This window comes from Anabrus simplex, chromosome 2, assembly GCF_040414725.1.
Source record: "Anabrus simplex isolate iqAnaSimp1 chromosome 2, ASM4041472v1, whole genome shotgun sequence".
In the NCBI taxonomy this organism is placed as follows: Eukaryota; Metazoa; Arthropoda; class Insecta; order Orthoptera; family Tettigoniidae; genus Anabrus; species Anabrus simplex.
The window spans coordinates 410,464,316-410,485,995 of record NC_090266.1 but is presented as its reverse complement, the minus strand read 5'-3'; the positions used below and the strand labels follow the sequence as shown (position 1 = coordinate 410,485,995).

The window sequence follows — 21,680 nt, the reverse complement described above, 5'->3', positions numbered from 1 at the left end:
GTCTATGATGGAGTGCGGACATAACGGAGGTAGTCCTGGGTAATCCATGCCGTGTAGAGTCGGGCATTACCTTGCTGGAGTAGCCCGCCTGAAATTCAACCAGAAATGGGAACAGATGGGGGCGTAGGATTTCATCCAAATGCCGCTAGGCTGTCAACGTTACACGTAGGCTACGGTTCTCCAGACCATAATGCCTGTCATGGAGAAAGTTTGCCGCTCGATAGCGAGGTTGGCATTGTGGCGTTCACCTAGGGCCCTAACATCCAGGCGCGTTGAATATCAGTCCCCGTAACGAAGCGGCTCTTATCACTTAACACCACACACCGCCAGTCTGTGGCGTTCCACGTTGCTCTGGCCTAGCACCACTGTAAACGGGGCCGCCGCTGTTGCAAATTTAATGGCAGCAAACGTAATGGGCGTTGGGATCGCAGATTTGCTTCCACATGGCGTATGGAAATGGTTCATAGGCGGACCGGGTCACGCTAGGTTCCCTCAACACCTGGCTCACGATCCGTCGATCCTCTCGAATAGAGGTCTTACTCGTCCATCCTGAGCCGGTCCTCCGTGGTTAGACGCCTCATATACCCATAGCTCCCAACAGCATAGTCCGAACAATACATATACTGAGCTATACGGTGATACGACCACCCCACAGTTTTCAGCCCCATTATGTGTCCTCTCTCAAGTCCGTAATTTTGTAAAACGACGTCTTTGGCGTCTTCCCAGCTTTCTTCTCACTCCGTAAGTTTGTTCGGTATCGTCTAGCGCTTCTCGCGTTCATGCGTCTTCAGTTTAATATCAGTTTTTAAGACTGCTGGTCGGTGCCTGCAGTGCCACTGCCGGGAGTGCTTTCAAATTCAAACGTACCAAAATTGCATCACGTGTATACCTGCCAGTAGTCACATGATTTGTACGCGACTTTGAAATATACTCGGAAACATACCCATGATCGTGAGATCATGAGTAGGTCAAGCCATGCCTGATCCACTATGCACTATTTATATTTATTTATTTATTTATTTATTTATTTATTTATTTATTTATTTATTTATTTATTTATTATTCTACCGCCTCTACGCACAGAGGGTTCTACGTGATGCACAGAGGTTGGCTAGACATTAAGAAGAATGCAATTTAAGAAAGTGAGGATAGAAAGATACAGATATGAAGAAAAAAGAGCACAGACACCTCTCAGGGTCACCTTGTCAGTTTGGCCCTACTTTCCGGTCACAATTATACGATCTGACTCGTATGAGCTCTTACTGAATTGTTGTGTGATACATTTATTTTTTCTTTATTAAACGTCATAGAAATATCTCTTTTCCTGTTCAGAACGCAATGTTTTATCTTTGCAATGCAATTTATTCTAGTAATGCCAATTGGAATCGTGCTCAGAAATGGAGGGATAGCCTGATATTTGGCGGTGCTATTTGAACTGCTACTACTCTGCCAATTTAGTACTCGAAAAGATCGCGTATGCCTTTACTTATCTCGAAGGCAACGGCAGTACTAATGACGCACTTTAGACAGATGTGCGTAATAGGAACCTTCGGTCGGGAGCGCTTATCTTGACAGAGATAGAGGAGTCCATACCTCCTATTACTTCGCGCGTTGAAATCCAAGAGAAATCTCGTAAGATTACCAGAGAATCAGCGATGCGATTTGCACGAAAGGAGATCAGTGAAAAGAGGAAGTCAAGGTCAACAAAATAAATATTTATACGTCCCTGAGGGATCATTATTAGAGGAGTGATCTGTGCTCTGTGAACGGAGCTTATCCTCTCCATCGTCGGCGACCCGCATTTTCTATAAAAGGATAACAGGACAGTCCTTAGTTACTCATTCGTTACCTCATTCGTCCAGTATCAAGTGTGTCAAACAGGGTTACTCGTTCGTTCCTTGCTAACCAATGCTACTCATTGCTATCCATTGTTAATCAGTGTTGCTCGATATTGTATTAGACGGAAGTCTACTCTTCGTTAGGCCGATACACGTTCCTAACACAATCGTAATTTTCTGGTGTGAATAATAATTGTGGTGTGTGGATATATGCAAATTCTAATCCCAATATATATTAAGGGAATGGAGACACGAAATATCAGTGATGGCTCACATGGACATGTTTCAAGGAACGGGTAATTTTCCAGTAATCGTCACGACGTAGTGAGTTATTGACTACAGAGTACAAATAATTAATTTACTGGATTAAGCCATGTGCAGTGTGGGAGACGATAATCCTAACAAGTAAAGGTTGTTAGACTAGCCAGAAAGTGCTCCATAAATGAACATGTGACGCTCACGTAGGAACAGATAAAGCCAAAAACTGTGTCGCTTTATAACGGAAGGAAATCGAGTAGTCATCTTCAGGGACTGCAACCGCTACTCGGGTAGTCCATTCGAGTCTATGAGTGGGTCTATCAATATCATGTTATTTGAAGACATATAGACAGTGCTTCAATAACCAATTCCTCCTTTGTTCACATGTGTGTAAGCGCTCTTAAACCCAGGATTATACTCTACCAGAACGCGACGGTGTGCCTGCATTATTTCAGTCGAGGACCAGACAGAATTTCCAACAGTAGGATGCTTCTTGCTGCTTGTTGTTTTAAGGGGCCTAACATCGAAGGTCATCGGCCCAACAGTAGGAAATTGCAGATCAAGGCACCATTGATTCAACCTCGAAGAATATGAACCTAGGACTACCTGCTAACGGGGCGTCAGTGATGGAGGTCTAAATCCATTTGGGTATCCTTCGATGACAGCATGGTTACACACAGCAAATAATAAGTACATTCCATTATATTCCTAAGATCGAAAATCAGAAGTATCACACTAATATGTAAAACTTCACTTTGTAAATATAATTTTCAGTATGCATTTTGACATTTGTGATAACGTGTAGGTGACGAAATATGCGTGTTTCAATGGGGTAATTTTTTATTAGTCTGGTTTCTTTTTGTCTTCTGTGATTATGGGTTATTCACAAATTTATTCCGTGGATTTTTGCATGAATTAGTGTCTAAGGCCCCGTAGGGTATTGTGTTTGAGTGAAACATTCGTAAGGGTGGAGTTGATAATTCAGAGGACTTCATAATCCGTTCCAAGTCAACTAGCTGAGATGAGTTTTCTCCAATTTTTCAACTATATATTATTCAAATGCTTCACGACTTTAATGCACGTGTACAGCCACCTCCCTTTTAATCTTAAGGATGCTGACAACTAGAAGCAGGAGAGACGATTTTGAGGTGGGAACAATGACCTAGGTAGTTACGCGAGTGGGCGTTATGTTAAGTGAAATACCCGTCGATTTAGGTTCGTCTCAGTGTTTAAATGACGTGGATTGGAGATACCTGTGTGTGAAATGGATGGCGAAATTATATATGTGAAAAATGACAGACTGAGAATATGATAATAAATTATAACAATACTAAAAGTGAAGTGAACCAATACCGAATATGGTTGAAGCAGTAAGATAAAACGATATTGAAGGTATCCATAAATGATTATTTGCCTGGGAAGTATGAGATAATTGAACTGAGAATTACGTATCTATGTCTGGGGGCGAGTGAAAGTATTCTCCCAGCTGAAAAATACAAGCTGTTTCTTAGAGAGCGATTTATGGCCTTCGGAATATAGGACAGGGGTAAAGCGCCCGACCTTTGAGGCAAACCCGTTATGTCTGTGAAAATGCTCGCAAGAATCACATAGGAATATTTCCCTCATTTTCGCACGGTACTGAATATTCACATGCCAATAACATGTTACCATCAACGTTGTATGTTTCATGGTCCGATAGGTGAGGTAATCCTCCAAATTTTATATTCAAATGATATCGAAGTAGGGATTTCAGGCAGCGCCTCGAAATCAAATTCAAACTAACGTGGTTTGATACCCGATTGGTATCGACGTCCTTGGAACGACACCAGGAGACCTGAAAGGGGTCACAGTTTGAGAAGCATTGAAGTGCGTATATTATATCTTGTGTTGATGTATTTTCAGATGATTGCTTCATTCTTACAGGTGTTTATAATGTGTTATATCAGTGTATGGTGATTTATGGTGATTTACAGGATACCAACATCGTGTGTCCGCCCTTTAAAATATTAAAATAAGGTATTGCCCCGGAGAAATACGTGTACGCAATAGTGTGACATATAAAGAATGTGAAAGAGTAGATTTATTAACGATAAGCGACGACATGATTTTCATGTTTGGGTAAATATACGGAACTGTGTTTCATAACATGTCTTAACACTACGACATTGTGAAATAAAATCGTTTTTCTCACGAGACTGCCATCCTTTTCCTATTAACTTATGTGTTGTTAGGTAATATTATAGCGGATACCTGCCGGTACCGAAAGTTTGAATAAGGGACAGATCCCTATTGATTAAGAAGTGTAATATAGATATGTGCCGTGTTATTAAGATGATTTGGGAATGCCAGAATGAGATTCAAAAGTGATAATGACTAACAAGAGACATTTACGGCATTTCCCGTATAATTGAATTTTTTATGTAAAATTGCCACGTAGGCAACAATATAACATTTCTCGTGAGTACAGTTATTTTCATGTGACTCTATCAGTTATTAAAGTTATGCTTTGAATTGGGAACAAACCATTCTATTATTTATAAATATAGCATATTCCTCTCACTATAGCAATATACTTTCAATATATTTAGATTAAGTGCTAACTTTACTTACGAACAGCGCCATTGACCCGTATGGTCTTGAGCTTAGCCGTTGTGCCAGTTGAAAGTAGGGAGGATGGGACTTCGATGTCCGGGTTTGATTTCCGAAGTTCCTCATCCAGAAGATTTCCATCCAAATATTTATTTGTGAAATAAAATTTTATATCCAGCACTCTGCCGACCCCGGGACAGGTGCAATACCTAGGTTATACAGCAAAATTGGAACTCATTCGACCACCACGTTCTGTTGCTAATTGTAATATGACCTAAACATGCACCACTGTTGCGCAACAATTGTAACTTACTGACATTCTCGAGACAAACTATATGAATGATTAAATTTATAGGGCGCTGAGAAAGGGATATCCCCCTTTTAATTAACTTATACAGACTCTCATGAATATAAATAATTTTGAAAATAACTATGGACACCACTGTAATGAAATTACAGAAAATAACAACGAATTAAATTGAGCTTGAGACATCTTATTTTTGCTCCCAGCGTGTGTTTTCTTTGCTAGTGACTTTACGTCGCACCGACACAGACAGGTCTTATGGCGACGATAGGATAGGAAAGGGCTAGGAGTGGAAAGGAAGTGGTCGTGGCCTTAATTAAGGTACAGCCCTAGCGTTTTCCTGGTATGAATATGGGAAAACACGGAAAACCATCTTCAGGGCTGCCTGTAGTGGGATTCGAACCCACTATCTCCCGGATGCAAGCTCACAGCTGCGCGCCCCTAACTGCACGGCCAACTCGGCCGGTCCCAGGACGTGTGATCATGAGGTGACGAGTCTCCACTTATGCTGGTATAACCTTACCTCACACTCATTCTTCCCTGAAAATCATAGAGTAATAAGCCAGGCATGACTCCACTAATGAAATAAGCTGTTAACTGTTAATTCATTGGTTTTGCTCGACTAAACGGATCATAATCAGTTTTGACGGCTCATAATTATACCACAAAATCACATACAATATACGCATCAAGCAATCAAATAGGGAGATATTCCCACAACCCTGCATGAACACTCATAAACATTTACATTTCGCTATTCACAAACTATTAATTTAGGGAGACACACCCACAACACTGTTCTCAACACTTGAAAAACATACATCTCTAAGAACTGGGCACCGATACCTTCCTTACTTTTGGATACACTTATTTACCAAGTATATGCCTAACTATATTTAAACAACACTAGGTAGAATGAACGAATGAATTATCTACAGAATAAAAACAAGGTCATGCCTCATATTCCATCACTCGCTCGATATAGTGATTCACAACACTGAGTCGATAAACAGGAACATAATCACGAGAGGTTAGGAAACAACAATTATGTACAACATTGTATGTCTAAAGCAATATTATCGTGCCGTAGATTAAAAAACACTGTGTATAAATCACTTGAACATCCCAGTACAAACCATCACACTCGCCGTGTGAGGCAGATGAATATTTCTGCGTAAATTAATGAAGTAATACGCGTTACCAGTCACAATTTTCAAGAGCCGTAAGCAAAGCAAGTTCCTTGCACATCACACTACTGTACAGATCACATCCTCGCCGTACGAATAAGTCAAAGTTTCAAGGTCAAAGTTCCTCTTCGAAGTTCGTCACGCAGTTCGTAGTCAATGTTCCTCGCATTCCAACGATGCGAGCCCTTATAAGCAAGTCTACCACGTGTACAGACGTCTGGTGGAAAGCTTCTACAACTTTCATAATTACAAGCATCTTACAATCTATGATGTGGAGTTTGCAATTGAATTTTCCTAGCACTTTGATTCGCTACTGGGATGTCGACACACAATACGCTAGGTGCAACTCGTATGTTTAACATTGATGAACACATACCTATAGCCTTAGCATCGGGACATATTCATGTGTTGCATTGGAAGATGACTCACTCTACATGAAAAATCCAACTGAACCACCGGCCGTTCCAAATATAACTTAAATGAAACTTTCCAAGTTTGAACATCTTGGGCAGTATACTTTATACATTCAGACTTCTAATAACATTAAATATTCTACAATATATACACAATTAAGTGATATTCTTATAAAATCCCTTATTAGGCCTACTCTAAAAATTTGACACGCTTAAGACGTCGTCGTAGTATATGATAACTTGACTTAATAAAATGATATCCATTTATACATTAAATAATGAATTAGAGGAGTATGTTTGTCAACTTTTGGTGTTCTTACTCTCGTACGGCTACAGTACCTACAGTAAATTAGCCCTAGTATCTGTAATATTGATCCCAGTAACCCATGACTGACAGTAATCTTCCTGCTTTCATGTAATTTCCTTTCTTTCTTATGTCACAATGATTGGTTTACTCATTTTACGAATAATATTGTTTTATGTCCCACTAACTACCTTGACGGGTTTCAGGGATCATATTTTAAACAAAATAGGGAAGTTCACTACATGATAAATGGACACAACGCACACATGTGTGTTTGCGTACACTCGCGGATTCCATAGTTCAGAAACAGTATCACAGATCAAAGGGGTCACATAAGACCGCTGAAATATCTGTTTGTAAATCTGTCGAACACATGCGGAGGAGGAAGACCAAATCGAGTTAAGGTAAAAGAGAAAATGCGGATGAATGCTAGATATTGTGCCACCCCACGCCTTTGCACATGTACAAGAACATACTTAATTTCCGAGGATTACGTGTAGCGGAATTATATTTTTGCTGGCTTTTCACCAAGACGGTGCGGTTCAAATCATGATCAGTGCACGTGGATTGCTTGAAATTAAGTCATATCACTGTGGTTCGAATTCTACGTGAAACTGGAGGTCCCGTGGACATGATCACTATATTAACAGTTTCGTGAAACTACAGTCTCGCTTGCATTTTCTTCGACTAATATTGTGTAGTCTTTCTCATAAACATGTTTTTCATTCTAGATTCTTTGGCGTCAAGAAGTCATTTACACTGTTTCTCCTTCCCAGAAGAAGATAAGGTCTCGGGAAGGGAATTTGGCAGCCACTGCCCAGCTCGTCATGGCTCAGAGAAAGTTTCATTTGGTCTGAGAGGACAAGCTGATAGTGTTTAATAGTAGATTGGAGAATCCATATTCTGAGTTCTTCATTCAAAGCTTCCATGTTTGAATTCTTCTTTTTATTGATCTATGTTCATGTAAATCGCATCGCTGAATCTCTGGTGATGTTACATGCTTTCTCTTGGAGATTTGGGCGCAAGTCATTAAAAGCTCCCCCCTCATTTCCGTCAGGATACGCGCGCCCAACATCTGGTTCTCATTATGTACCTCTGTCTAATGTGCGTCATTACCAATATGTTCATTAAGTAGTACATCTTCTGAAATCATTAAATAGTGTAAATTATACTGATTCCAATAAGTCCGTACTCGTAAATTTCTAAAGCTGTACCAAAAATTTTATTATTATTCTTGACGCGGGAAAATTGTGAGTTGAGATCCATGAATACACAGGGAAATCGCTGAGAATCTCCTGTTTTCAAGTTAAACAGGGTTAAACACGGCAACTGCTGTGGGAGGCCGGGTGGCCCCCCACGCAGTTGGCGCACACCGGCGCCTCTTTTACGCGTAGTGGTGATCAACCCCACAACGGTTGCACCTCACTTAGAGCCCACACTTCTTCTGCCGGTGGCCCCAATTCAGACAGCAGAAACACTGCAAGAGCTGTTGAGGGGGACGTTTCAATCTCACCTGACTGCTGCTTCCCGCAGAGGTCCTCTCTTGATTGGCTCCTCGGCAGACTGCTGTCCTGGGAGCAGTCCTGCGTTGCGGCTGGGCGGCCCTCTCCTGGTCGGACGGCGTCGTGTTCTGCCTCCTGGTCCGGGGGGGCGTCTTCTTCCCGGGGGTGGGTCTCTTCTCGGCAGGGGAGAATGCCTCGTCCTGGTGGCCCTCCTCCGGCCTGGTGACCCTGGGGTCGCTGGTGGGGTCGCTGGTGGTCCCGCTGTGGAGACGGCGTCTGCCTTCTCCTGGCTGGCGGGGGTGACATCGGTCTGTGCTGACACCCGACTGCGTTCCCTGCCTGTGGGGGCGCACATCGATGTCTGCATCTCGACCGACACGATGGAAGGCTGAGCCTGGACAGCAGCCTCCGAACGCCGGGGGCGTCCTTCTCCACTGCTGTGCTGCCGTCTGCCGTCCTGGTAGGGCTTGGTCTGCGTCCATTTCGAGAAGGTGGTCCATGGAAGAGCGGTGTGCATCCACTTCGCAATACCCAGCCGCTCGGCCTGGGTCGCACAGTCGCGGCGCCATTGGGCGGCATGCTTCACCTCCGTGGTGGCGTCGCTATTCTCCGGCTGGGTGGCTTGGACTAGGTCGGTGTTAACAACCCCTATGGCTTAGCCTCCTCGGCGTCTGGATGATGGCCTCCCTGGTCTCCGTCTCGGCCCTCCTCCTGAGGGCGCCGGCGTTCATCCCTGGCACGCCGTCCCTCCCTGGTAGACGGATGACCTGGAACAGAGTAGAGAGCTCTTCTCTGCGTCTCGCATACGCTGCTGGTCGTGATGCCCGATGATGAGGCCTCTTGGTAGGAAGCTCTCCACGAACAATGTCGTCGAGATGATCCTTCCTGCGTGGCGAAGGCACCGCATTCTGTCCAGGGCTAGGCCCTGTTCAGAAGATACAGGGCGCCCCGGCCTGTAGTAGAGAAGTAGCGCCTCGTACTCTGGGTTCGTGTAGACCTCGGAGAAGAAAAAGCCGTTAGGAGTTCGCATCCGTCCCTGTACGGCTCCGTCTCCATCTGGATCTCCGGCGTCTCCTGCTGCAGCTCCGGCTCGGGTGCCGGCGTCTCAGGCTCCGTGTTGATCTCCGGTGCCGGTAGCACTCGGCTGAAGAGGTTTCGGACCACGCGTCCGAACTCCATCGCACATTCTTCGGGCGTCATTTTCTACATCTGGCTGGCCTGGCCTTTGTCCGCCGTCGTCATCCTGAAATAAAACTCCTGAAAGGGAAAGCGAGCACTGAGAAGTGCTTCAGCTCAGACAAATGCTCTTTCGGAAGTGTACCAACCAGTACAGCTGCCTGACTAGTACTTAGAAAGTACAGATCGCCTGGCGAGCAGAGAGAGAGAGGGAGAGAGAGAGAGAGAGCGAGTGAGAGGACCACGTCCTTCCACTACGACAGTCAAGCTCGTCCCCTTCCTCGATGATTTTTTTACGGGGGACCTCCGTAGCCCGCTCCCACGTCGTGGCAATCGACTCAATATACATTGCCTCCGACATGCTACATTGTCTCCGACATGCCATTAGTTTCTAAGTAGAAAGAGATAGCTGGGAAGAGTGAGAAATTATACGAGGAGTATCTGCCTGTTTCCAGGCGAGGTTGTGTTGGTAGGATGGTGTTAAGGTATGGTATTGAAGGATCAGGGAAAAACCACATAGGCAGAAAAGAGAAAGAGCCTATATGTAAAACCTGACATCTTTTGATAGCACATGCAAGGATGTGGGCTGGAAAAGTCCAGAGGTTGTGTTAGTTAGGTGTATGTGTCCTGCAATCATAACCATTTTCCTAGCTTTTGTCAATTATTAATGGGGAATCAGTCCTTCTTGTCACTGCCTGGTGCGGCTCGGGTCCGCTGGCATCTGGGCTTTGGGCCACAGGTTTGTCCCTTGGTCCAGCAGACAGCGGTCCCTGGTGGCAAGTCTCCTTTAAGGAGAAGGGGAGTAGAGCCAAGCCTTACTTAGGGTAAGGGGCTTCTTCTTTCTCGCCTGATGCCGTCCCTACTTTACGGTGTTGCTGGCACACACTTGTCTCTGCAACTATATACATACATCTTTATCATATATACATTTATACTTTTTCTTGGTAGAGTGCGGGCCGCTCTTCCGCTCTCATGTCCTGTGAAACAAGTAAACAAATAAATAGTTACATGATAGCTGCAGGGGTGGGTTTTCTGTCCACTCCCTTGTTACTGGCGGGAGGCGGGGGTGGATTGGGTCGTCTCTTACTGTGGCTGTGTTGCCTTCGTCATGGTGTGGTTCTTCTCTCAATCCCCCCTCGCTTGATTCCTTGTAATGGCTAGATCTGCAACATAACATAATCTAGGACAAGGGTATAGGTAAATAGACACGTACCTATATGCAGGTGTTTGCAGTGCGGTGTGTGTGCGTATTATTAAGTGAAGCGGTTTAGTGAATTGTTGTCAGCATAGGAGGGGGCGTTTATGGACCCCCGGCCTCCTGACGCTGTGGCTGAACAGAATGTGCTTCAGCGTGGGGTATTTGGTGTATAGATCGACGTCATAGCGTCCTATTCCACTGACTAGTGGGTTGATATTATTGCCCCATGACTTCGTGTACATTCGGAGTGTTTGTTTTCGTAAGTGTTGCCTTATCGAGCTGACTTTCGCAATTCTGCGTAGATGGCGTATTGGTGTGTCATACGGGAGTCTTGCCGCTGCTCGAATGCTTTTGTTTTGTGTTAATTCCAGCTTATCCAGGTTTGTCATAGCAGTGTAGCCCAAGGCAGGGGCTGCGTACTTTATTATTGGCCTAATTAGGGCCTTGTACATGTTGATTGCTACTCTCTTGTTAATACTGGATCTTTTATTCAGTATAGGATAGAGCTGTGAGAGTCGTGCGTGTGTTTTCCGCTGATGTCTTTAATGTGATGTAGCATGGTTAGATATTTGACCTTGTCGTGCCGTGTTATATCTTGATTAAATAGTTTGAGCGGTTTAATTTTGGCTGGCCTATGTATGCGTCCGTTCTTCCTGGTGAGCAACACAGCTTGACATTTGTCAACGTTGACCTTGATACGCCATTTGGTTAGCAGGGCTCGCAGTGCTACTTGTAGTCTCTTTCGGATGATGCTAGCTGAGGGTGTTGTACTGTGATAGCAGTGACATCCGCGTAGAGGTGCGTGGTAGCGAGTTCCGCTGTTGGAATGTCATTCGTAAATAGGATGATCAGGATAGGGCCTATCAGTGACCCCTGGGCTACGCCCGCCCTAATCGGTTGCGTGCTTGACAGTGTGTTGTGAACATCTACTTGTAACTCTCGGCCTTCCAGGTATGATTTAATTAATCTTATATACCCTGGGTGGAATTCGAGGTCTAATAATTTCGCTAATAGGCCTTCGTGCCAGACTTTATCGAATGACTTCTGGATATCAAGGAATACCGTGCCTGTGTACCTCCGCTAGTTTAGTCCGATGGTCGCTTGCTCTATGACCCGGGTTAGCGGTTGCGGGGCGGAGTGGCCGTTCCTAAAATCGAATTGTTCATTTCGAATGATATGTGCTATTAGCCTTTTCAGCAGTATTTTCTCGAATACTTTGCTGAGGGCGTCCAGGAGGCTGATGGGCCTGTAATTATTAGGGTTTACCAAATACGAGGATTCTCGCCTTTCTCCATTGTTCCGGGTAATACTGCATTTGAAACATTGCATCGTATATTTTAGTGAGTAGTGTGAGGGCTTTCGGAGTTAGCTTCTTGAGTATTATGTTTTGAATCTCATCTGGGCCGGGTGCCTTCTTCGGGTTGAGGTGATCTATTATCCACTTAATTTCGTGGATATTAGTCTTCTTAACCTCGGGCTTAGGTGCGTTCGCTAGGAATTCCGCTACCTTGGTCTCTGTTTGTCTAGTGAAGGCGGGATCTGACGGTTCGTCATTGAGCGTAAAGGCCGCTTCCAGTGAGTCAGCTATCACCTCGGCTTTATCTTGGTTTTCGTATACTGGTCCGTTAGGTCCCTTAATTGTTGGGATCACGTGTGGTTCTCGCGTGAAGTATCTCGCTAAGTTCCACACCGGTCTGGTATTTGTGTCAAACGTACTCAGTTTGTCATTCCAGGTCCGCGCCCTGTATTCCATCACTTCGGCATCCATTTCTGTTCTGAGTTCATTTTTACGTATCCGGTCTTCATTATGGTGGTATCGGGCCCAGTTGCGCTTGTGTTGGTTGCGCTTGCGTGTTAGATCTTTAATGTGGGCCGGTATTTCGATGTTAGTGTGTTGTTTAGGTTTTGTGTGCCGTGATGCTCGCTGTTGTGGCTGCCTGGATCGCATTTATGAGTGGTTTTAAAGATTCTTCCGTTTGGGCTGGGTTTCCTATTTGTATGTCCTCAGTCCCCTGTAGGAGTGAATCGCGTTTTCTTTCGAATTTACCCCATTTGGGTGCTTTATAGTTGAGTCGGCGCTTGGGGTTATTTTCATATTCCTCTGGGTTCGCATCCAGTGTAAATATCACTGGTTGGTGCCTCGATCCGAGGTTGTTTATGACTTTTATGCTGTGTCTTTGAGGAATATGTAGCAGTAGGGCTATGTCTAGTATATCGTAGATCTGATCGTTTGGCGCTAGGAACGTGGGTTCGCAGGGGGCTGTTACCACATAGTCCTGGGATAGCATGTGGTTGTACAGCCTTGTGCCTTCTGAGTTAGGTCTCAAGCAGCCCCAGCTGGCGTGTTTCGAATTTAGGTCTCCTCCTAGGATCATGTTTCGATTTAGTCTTAGTACCGTTTCGATGTCTTGTGTGTTAAGGCTTTTCGGTCTGGCGTATGCTGATATGACATTGATGAGTGTCCCTCGCACTGGCATGGCAATTTCGCATGCCTCCAGCTCCTAGGATCATGTTTCGATTTAGTCTTAGTACCGTTTCGATGTCTTGTGTGTTAAGGCTTTTCGGTCTGGCGTATGCTGATATGACATTGATGAGTGTCCCTCGCACTGGCATGGCAATTTCGCATGCCTCCAGCTCGACTAGCTCTGGTAAGTCTAGTCCCATATGTTTAATGTCCTTCCTTACCAGAACTGCCACCCCTCCGACTCTATTAGCCTTGTCGCTTCTGTGTAATTTGTAGCCTCTTATGGTGAACTTCTTCCCCGGTAGGAGGAAGTTTTCTGTTAGGTGAGCTACCTGTATGGTATTCGCGGCTAAGAAGGCTTCGAGTTCGAATTTTCTGGACCTGACGCCCTGATAGTTCCATATTAGTACTCGAAGCCCCTGCGTGTTATTATTATTATTATTATTATTATTATTATTATTATTATTATTATTATTATTATCATTATTATTATTATTATTATTATTATTATTATTATTATTATTATTATTATTATTATTATTATTATTGTCGTCGTTGTGTTGCGCAGACATCTTGGGTCAGGAGGTCATAGATCGTATTAGCCAGGTCCCTTAGCCAGGGGAATGGGAGCATGTTGGCCATCAAAATTCCAGTGGTTATGATTTCCGTGAGGTTCAAGTTCGGAAAGATGGTTTTCAGGATTTCTTCTATCTTTTCCTTGAACGCCTTTACTGCCATGTTCCTCTCTGGCTGATGTACCTGTTTCTGTGTAGGTGGTGGGGTTGGTTTGGTGCTGTTGGCGGGCGTTGGGGGCGGTGGAGCGGATGCCTGTTTACTAGTGGCAGGTTCTCTGCGGCGTTGGAGCTAGCCTGTGGCGGGCCCTATGGCACCTCGGGGGTAGCTTGCGTGGACTTAACCTGCCTGTTGTTCCTTGCATAGGGTTGGGCCTTCTTTCCGTTGTTGCTGGAGGTCTTGGTTTGGACGGTGGTGGGGGCTGGTTGGGCTGAGAGCCCAGGGTTGTGTTCACCCTCAGTCCGTGTGGGTTTAAAATTTAAGATGCCTCCACCTTAAGGGCGCTGCGTGCCGGAAGGGCCTTGTTTTTGGCCCTTTGTGCCTGAAGGGCCTGCGGGACCTGAGGGGTCCTTTTTGCCTGAGGGGCGTGATTTCTTCTTGCGTGAGGCGCCTGTGCCTGAAGGGCCTGCTTGTGCTTTAGGGTCGCCACGCCCTTCACCCTTTGGCCCTTTGCCTTGACAGGCGGCTTCGAAGTTCCTGCGGCTGGGACAGTCCTTAAAATTAGCCGCGTGTTTCCCCCCGCAGTTAGCGCACTTAGATTACGCGGGGTCGCTGCCGTGGGGGCAGTCGCGGGACAAGTGGGAGGCGGCGCATCTGGGGCATCTGGGCTCCAGTCGGCAGGCCGCCCCTGGATGCCTCTGACACACTCTAGATTGGGGGCCAGTGGCTGGAGGGCGGTACGGCTCGACCGACAGCAGCATGTTCACGAGCATCCGCATTTTCCGCAGATTGTCCGCTCCTGGGGTGCCCGTCACGGCAACTAGGAATAGGTTGCCTTTGGCTGGCCTGCTCCCTGTTCTCATCCGCACTATGGAGAATGCGGGCATATCCTGCGCTTTCATAGCTAGCTCGATTTCGTCCGCATTGCTTCCGTTTATGGGGGTACTTACTACGAACCGCTTCATAGTGCTGTTGGGCAATACTTTTACAAAATTAATATTCAGCCCTTTTAGCACTTCGATAGCAATTTCGTAGCTCTCAAAGCTCGTCATGTGCAGCCGGATCGCTTCATGCGCGTCAACTCTCGGCCAAGAGAAGTAATAATTTCTCTGCTCATGCGGTAGCGTCTTGAGGAGCTCCATTTCGAGTATCTTCGTATTCTTGGTGTAGACTGCAAGGGGTGGGGGGTTGACACCTTACGGGTGATTGGTTTTGTTTGTTGTGGTGGCTGAGGTGGGCTCAGCTGAGTCTGCCTCTTGTGTGTCGGTGCGATGTAAAGCAAATTGTAACAACAACAATAAAAGAGAAAACTGCTCAAAAGCACGGCGTCCTGTTGAATGGCCTGCTCTTTCTTCCGACTTCACCCCACTTGAACTTTTTATGTCGGGTCATTTGAAGAGCCTGGTGTATCAGTCGCCAATTGAATTGAAAGAGGAGTTCGTCGTTTAGGCGTTTGTAACTGTTTTGCTCTCAAAAGCATCTCGATCTCACAATGGCATGGTCACTTAGTCGTTGCACTGTCTCCAAGGTAGTGGATTCGATCTTGACTGAAGTCGACGACACTAGAGTATTTAAATGCCATCATTCTATCTCTTTGGCTTCTGGCGTGTTAAAGAACTTCTGAGGGGGTAAATTCCAACACTCTGGCGTACCTTAATGTCTGTAACAATTGAGTGTTTCGCTTTCAGGGTCAGGTGGTGTATTACTTTCACTTGACTTAGGAGAGTGTTATGTAATAGCACACACTGACTCGCCTAGGAAAGCATCGGGAAACTACTGTACTTCAGTATTTCTCTAGCATAACTCTCCAGTAATGTCTCAACTTTATATGATAAATGATATTAGAACTGTTGGGGATCAGAGCAGCCTTTGGCCCGAGGTCTAGGTCATCCTTCCAATCAGCCAGTCAGCGTTCAGCCTGTGGACACAACATACATACAAATGTTAATAGGGGAAGATTTGTTTCTTCCCATAATATAACAATCATCGTCGAGTGGATCATCGTAGACCAAGTCTTTAACAAAATGAGTTTTTAATGTTATTGTAACGTTATCTGACCGCACAGAAGTAGATGTGAGTTTCACATATATCTACTTTGATTTCGTTTCGCTACTAGAACGGAAGCAGAAATAGTATCTCAAAATATTTTACTTAACCTCCTCTACAAACACTGGAAGTTCCTACTTCCTACGTCTTTAAATAACAACTGTTTGTTCCACAGGAACTATCAATGGACAGTATTATGGCGACGTCTACTTCCCCAAGTACGACTCGGATGATTACGAAGAAGGATATGTAGGTGGTTGGCGCCCACGACCGCCATGGCCAAGAGAACAACCACGACCAATAGAACGTCCACTGCCACGCCCATGGTCACGACGACCAGATACTCAGCCAACAGATTTTACGAGGAATTCAGACAGATCTCCAATTAGACCATCCACATCAGGATCATCGAACCACCGCTCACTGCCTCTGGAGGACTGTGGTACAATAACCCTAAGACGAATCCTGGGGGGTGAAATCGCAAGTCCAGGTCAATACCCATGGTCAGCTCTCCTGCAGTACCGCAGTGGTAAGTGAATTCTAATAATATATGTGTTTAAAAACTATAATGAAATTTCATATAAGCAAGCAAATGCAGAAATTGCAGCCACTGAAGGTACTTTTTTTCAGACTACTCCTATCTGTGCCAATATGGGAGATCTGTAAGATGATAATTTCATGACGAGTAAGTTTCTGCTCCATAGCATAAGTTCTGTACGCTAAGTAACTGCTGAATAATGACAACCTACTAATACCCTACAGGCCCTTCGTTTATCTTCTTTTATGTCCGGGTTGGAAAAGTCAGTCTCTACCATGGAGAATGAGGTAAACTAAGTCCCAATCGTAAAGACAGATAATACGTAAACTCAGTCTCGGCTAAATTTCGTTACAACAAATCCTTTCTTCCCACTTTCTCCCGACTTGTAACTAGCTACCAAGTAGTACGACTATTAATTGGTTAGTGTGGTTAAAAGTTTTGTTACCGGGCGAGTTAGCCTTGCGGTTAGGGGCACGCAGCTGTGAGCTAGTGGGTTCGAACCCCACTGACGGCAGACCTGAAGATGGTTTTCGGTGGTTTCCCATTTTCTCACCAGGCAAATGCTGGGGCTATATTTTAATTAAGGCCACGGCTGCTTCTTTCCCATTCCTAAGCCTTTCCTATCCCATCGTCGCCATAAGACCTATCTGTGTCGGTGCGACGTAAAGCAAACGGTAAAAATAGAAATATATGTTATATTTTATGTTTTAAAACACTTTGTAACTGTTCCCTCCTCAGCAAAACACTTGAGGAGATGAAAGTTATTATCTTGGGACACATGAATATTAAATAAACTGTTTGTGGCTTGCCCACAAATTGCCACGCAAATAGAAACAATAAACATTCTATGGTTCCCCATTTCTCTATGTAATGTTTGGGCGCTATGGTTACAGTTTTAAATAAAACTGTAAACCAAAATTTATATTTACTAGCATAGAGACTTATACTTAAAACACAGGGGTAGGATTTTAAATAATTAACCATTAAGTATCGCTTAAGAAAGAAAATTAACGCAATATAAAATACAAATGAATTTATTATACAAAAAAAAATGAGATGAATCGGAAAAGTTTCCTTAAAGCGTGGAGGAATTTAAAATTTAATTTACTGAATTTATTTATTGCTTGCTTTATCAAATTGAAGCTCACCAATTGCAGCTTCCGTTGAAGTCATCTGGTTTCCGTGGTTACTCGTTCTCTCCTTCTCGATGTAGACTTTGCTCCATGGACATCCTTCCTTCCTTCTCTGATATGGTACGGGCTATCTGGACTAGCACTCCCTACTTGCCTAGTCTTTAAATTAGACATTGGCCCTATACTTGTAAAAACTGATCAGCGTTGATCGTATGAGTAGAAAATTCAGAGATATGAATTTTTCCATATTAGTAGAAATCTCAATCCAACTGAGCTATACTATTTATACGGTACCGACTTGTACCAAATTCCGTAGACTTGAACTTAAACATAGTTCTTCGTCCACAATATTTACTGAATATAACACAAGCCGTAAGCTTGTTTCGTTTCACGCAGATCCGATAACATTACCGCAACTAAGTACTGTATCGAAGCGATAACACATTGTACAAAAATAAACTATGTCGCGGAGCGACCACACACTGTTTCAAAAATCAAATCACATCGTACAAAGTAGATGTTCACAGTAGAAGTAGTAGTGATGGAGTACACGTAGTTAGGTTGTAAGGTTGGAAGGTCGTAAGGTCGTAAGGTCCCGTTCTCGTGTTGAGAATCAGTATATATCCGGGCTCACCCCCACTCTTGGTAACAGTTCAATCTCAAAACTCATGTAAAACGAAGTATCTGATTCGATAGATCGAAGCATCAACTCCCCTGCTCTTCCTCCTCGACAAGTCCAGAAGGCGTGGCGATGATATAGCTGACCAGCTTGCAAGCCTCGCGCACGGGTCGCTGTTTACTAGCCTTGGTCATAAAATAAACCCATGACTCACGCAAAATCCCAAGCTTCAAGAATAACCCTCCGTATACACAAACATGAGATGAAATGAAAACAACTATGTCTCAACATATTGACCGTATTTACAACATAATGAATTCTTATCCTACATAATGTAATAATTTAAATAATAAAACGATGTTATCATATATACAATATGATTCCAAAAAGCCTTGATTACAAATGGTTGACGTTGAATCAATATGTTATTCCAAATAATTGCCGATGGCGAATAAACTTGATATCAAATGATATCGCGTAAAATAATATTATATTAAATTAGTAGGGCTGGAGAAGCCTGGACGGTTACAACTTCGTTAATTATGTCATTTTTCCCATTAAATATCCCACCTTTTTTCGATTCTGACTTTCTTTTTATCTTTGCTTCTTAACTAAACTTCCACACTACACATTCTCTCTCCATTGCGTATAACGTGAGGTGCTCTGACTGAGACATTGCATTGGAAACAAAGGGCGTGTTCAGGAAAAAATGTTGAAACATTTATATTATTGCCAAACTTCAAAACTACAATTGTCTGTAGAAAAACGTCATACTTTAGATTTCCAACATGATATGGCGTATTATGAACAAGTATTAACTTTGAAATGTTTTACAAAACTATAGCAGCATAATCAATAAAATAGAAAACGTTCTTCTTCTTGTCTCAGTTATTTCTGAGATCACTGGAGCCTACCAGGCTCACTTTGGTTTTGGCCGGGGATTTGAGAACGGATGTCATTCCTGACGCCACGTGATCTTTGAGGCGAAAATCTCAACGCAGGATCGACCGGGATTCTAACCTCGGCCATCTGGATGGGAAGCTAGCAGCTAAGCTACTGAGCTAATCACGCCCCCACAATACATACAATATAATACACAAAATATACCTCCACGCACTTTTGTCAGGTATACTACTTTACTCACACGAGATTAAGCAAACAAATACTCAGGACTGACCTTACCTAGCCCCGTCTTGCACTTACAAGAATTGACATCAATTGAACAAGATTTCTCTTGTAGCTGGGATGTGTGGACGATTCCAGTTGACAGTTGAGATTTACATTATGTGGAAACTAACCGCATTTAGCTCTTTATCTGCCGAAACTGACAATTTATCCGAAATAGTTTGCTATTTGAAAATCAAATATCCAACCCTTAATAGTACACATTGAGAATTGTATATGTAAACTATCCCTACTTAAGAACGAAACGGTAAGCATTCCTACAGAAAAGCTCTTAAATTGTTATATCAGGTTTAATTAGAAAAATACGTCTCCGAAAACCGTAAAAGTAGTTAGTACGAAGTAAAACGAATAGTACTACCACTATAAGAACAACCAATCTCAAGGTCAGAAAAATTACCGAAGATCATCTATCTGTTTTATAATATGACCAGCAGTTACCCGCGGCTTCGCTCGCGAGGATATCGTAATTTGTTAAAAGTAATCGTTCTTCGGTACTGTACTAAGACATTATCCGAAAATTCCTAAAATATAAAAACCCGCCGAAAGATACAGTTTCATTTTCCCCAGAAACTCTTTGTAAACCACGTATGTGCTATTGTCGTTTGGGGCTGAGTTAACCATATGACATAGAACTGTACATTTCAGACTCAAGTCGAAAAAACATTACTTTTAAAGGAGATTCCAAATACCTATTTCCACGTCTGTAACATTTTCAGTTTTTGAGATGTAATTATACCCCTAAAAATAATTAAACCCCTCTATCAATCCTACCCCCACATAAGTGGATTTTCCAAAACCAAAAGATACATATTTCCTTATTTTCAAAGGAGATTCCAAATACCAATTTTCACGTATGTAACATATTCAGTTTTTTGGATATAAGTATCCTCATAAGAAATTATTCAGGCTTTTTAAAATTTATTTTCGGTTCCGTAAAGTGCCTTTTGCCAAAACAAAAAAAATACATATTCCTGTACCTTTAAAGGACTTTCCAAATACCAAGTTTCACGTCTGTAACATATTAAGTTTTTGAAGTATACTGTATATACAGTATACCGCTAGGCCTATTCATTTTAAAACTTCACCAAATTTTTCAATTTTTTACCAAACTTAAGTGGAATTTCTGAAAACTAAAAATACATGTTTTAAAAGGAGAACCCCAATACAAATTTTCATGTCTGTAACATCTTCAGTTTTTGACCTAAGTATCCTCATAAAAGGAATTCAAGTCGTTATTTCACCTCCCACCCGCAGATAATTCTATTTCCCTCCCAAAAGTGCATATTTCTTTATATTTAAGGATATTCCAAATACCAATTTTCACGTCTGTAACGTCTTCAGTTTCTGAGATATAAGTATCCTCATAAACAGAATTAAACTCCTTTACTTATTTTCACCAGTACCAGTAACTGACACGCACTAATTGACGCGTGTAATTGAGCACGAGGGTTTCGCAGGGCGTGTGCGGTCTAATGTTAGGAGATTGTACAGAGAGGGAGCAAAAGACTGCATATGCTGGCCACATAAACTTTATTAAAATCAGTCAAAATAAACGAATAGCCTATCATTTCCTTGAATATTTGTCAAACTGAATTCTCATCCACACTTAATACTCAACAAACTGATAATACAGAAGATTGTGTCAATCCTATTAGCGACAAATATTTAGAATGAAGTTCACCAATGAAATTAATAAATACCCTTTTTGATATAATTAATTCGCTTGGATAAAGAAAGTAGGGTAGCATCCTTCCTCATGAATTTACCAAGCTCAGAACATTTTAAGCAAGCTTCGGACCTATGGGAGAAACGGAGTCCCACTCACATTTGACAGGCGAGGAACTCCTTGGAAACAACTTGGTAAACGAAATGGAATTCGATGGGGAGCTATCAATAACAATGGGGCTTATGGAAGAAATAAAGTAGAACTGGTTGAGACAGCTAAGAGGATGCATCTGGATGTGCTAAGAGTAAGTGATATTCGGGTAAGGGGAGATAACGAGGAAAAGATAGGAGATTATAAAGTGTACTTGACGGGTGTTAGGAAAGGAAGGCCAGGGCATGGGGTTAGGCTGATTATCAGGAATACCATTGCACGCAACATAGTTTCTGTTAGGCTCGTAAATGAGCGAATAATGTGCGTAGATTTGTCAGTTGGAAGAATTAGGACGAGAACTGTCTCAGTGTATTCACC

The 21,680-nt window shown here is 43.2% G+C and overlaps 1 protein-coding gene across 1 annotated transcript in view; it reads left to right on the top strand.

Moving 5' to 3' along the window:
* Positions 1-21,680, top strand: part of LOC136862864 (phenoloxidase-activating factor 3) — a 144,256-nt gene that overhangs the window by 44,482 nt on the left and 78,094 nt on the right. The window contains exon 2 of the mRNA XM_067139129.2: positions 16,187-16,540. Coding sequence (XP_066995230.2) covers positions 16,187-16,540 — 354 coding nt within the window. The remainder of the gene's footprint in view (positions 1-16,186; positions 16,541-21,680) is intronic.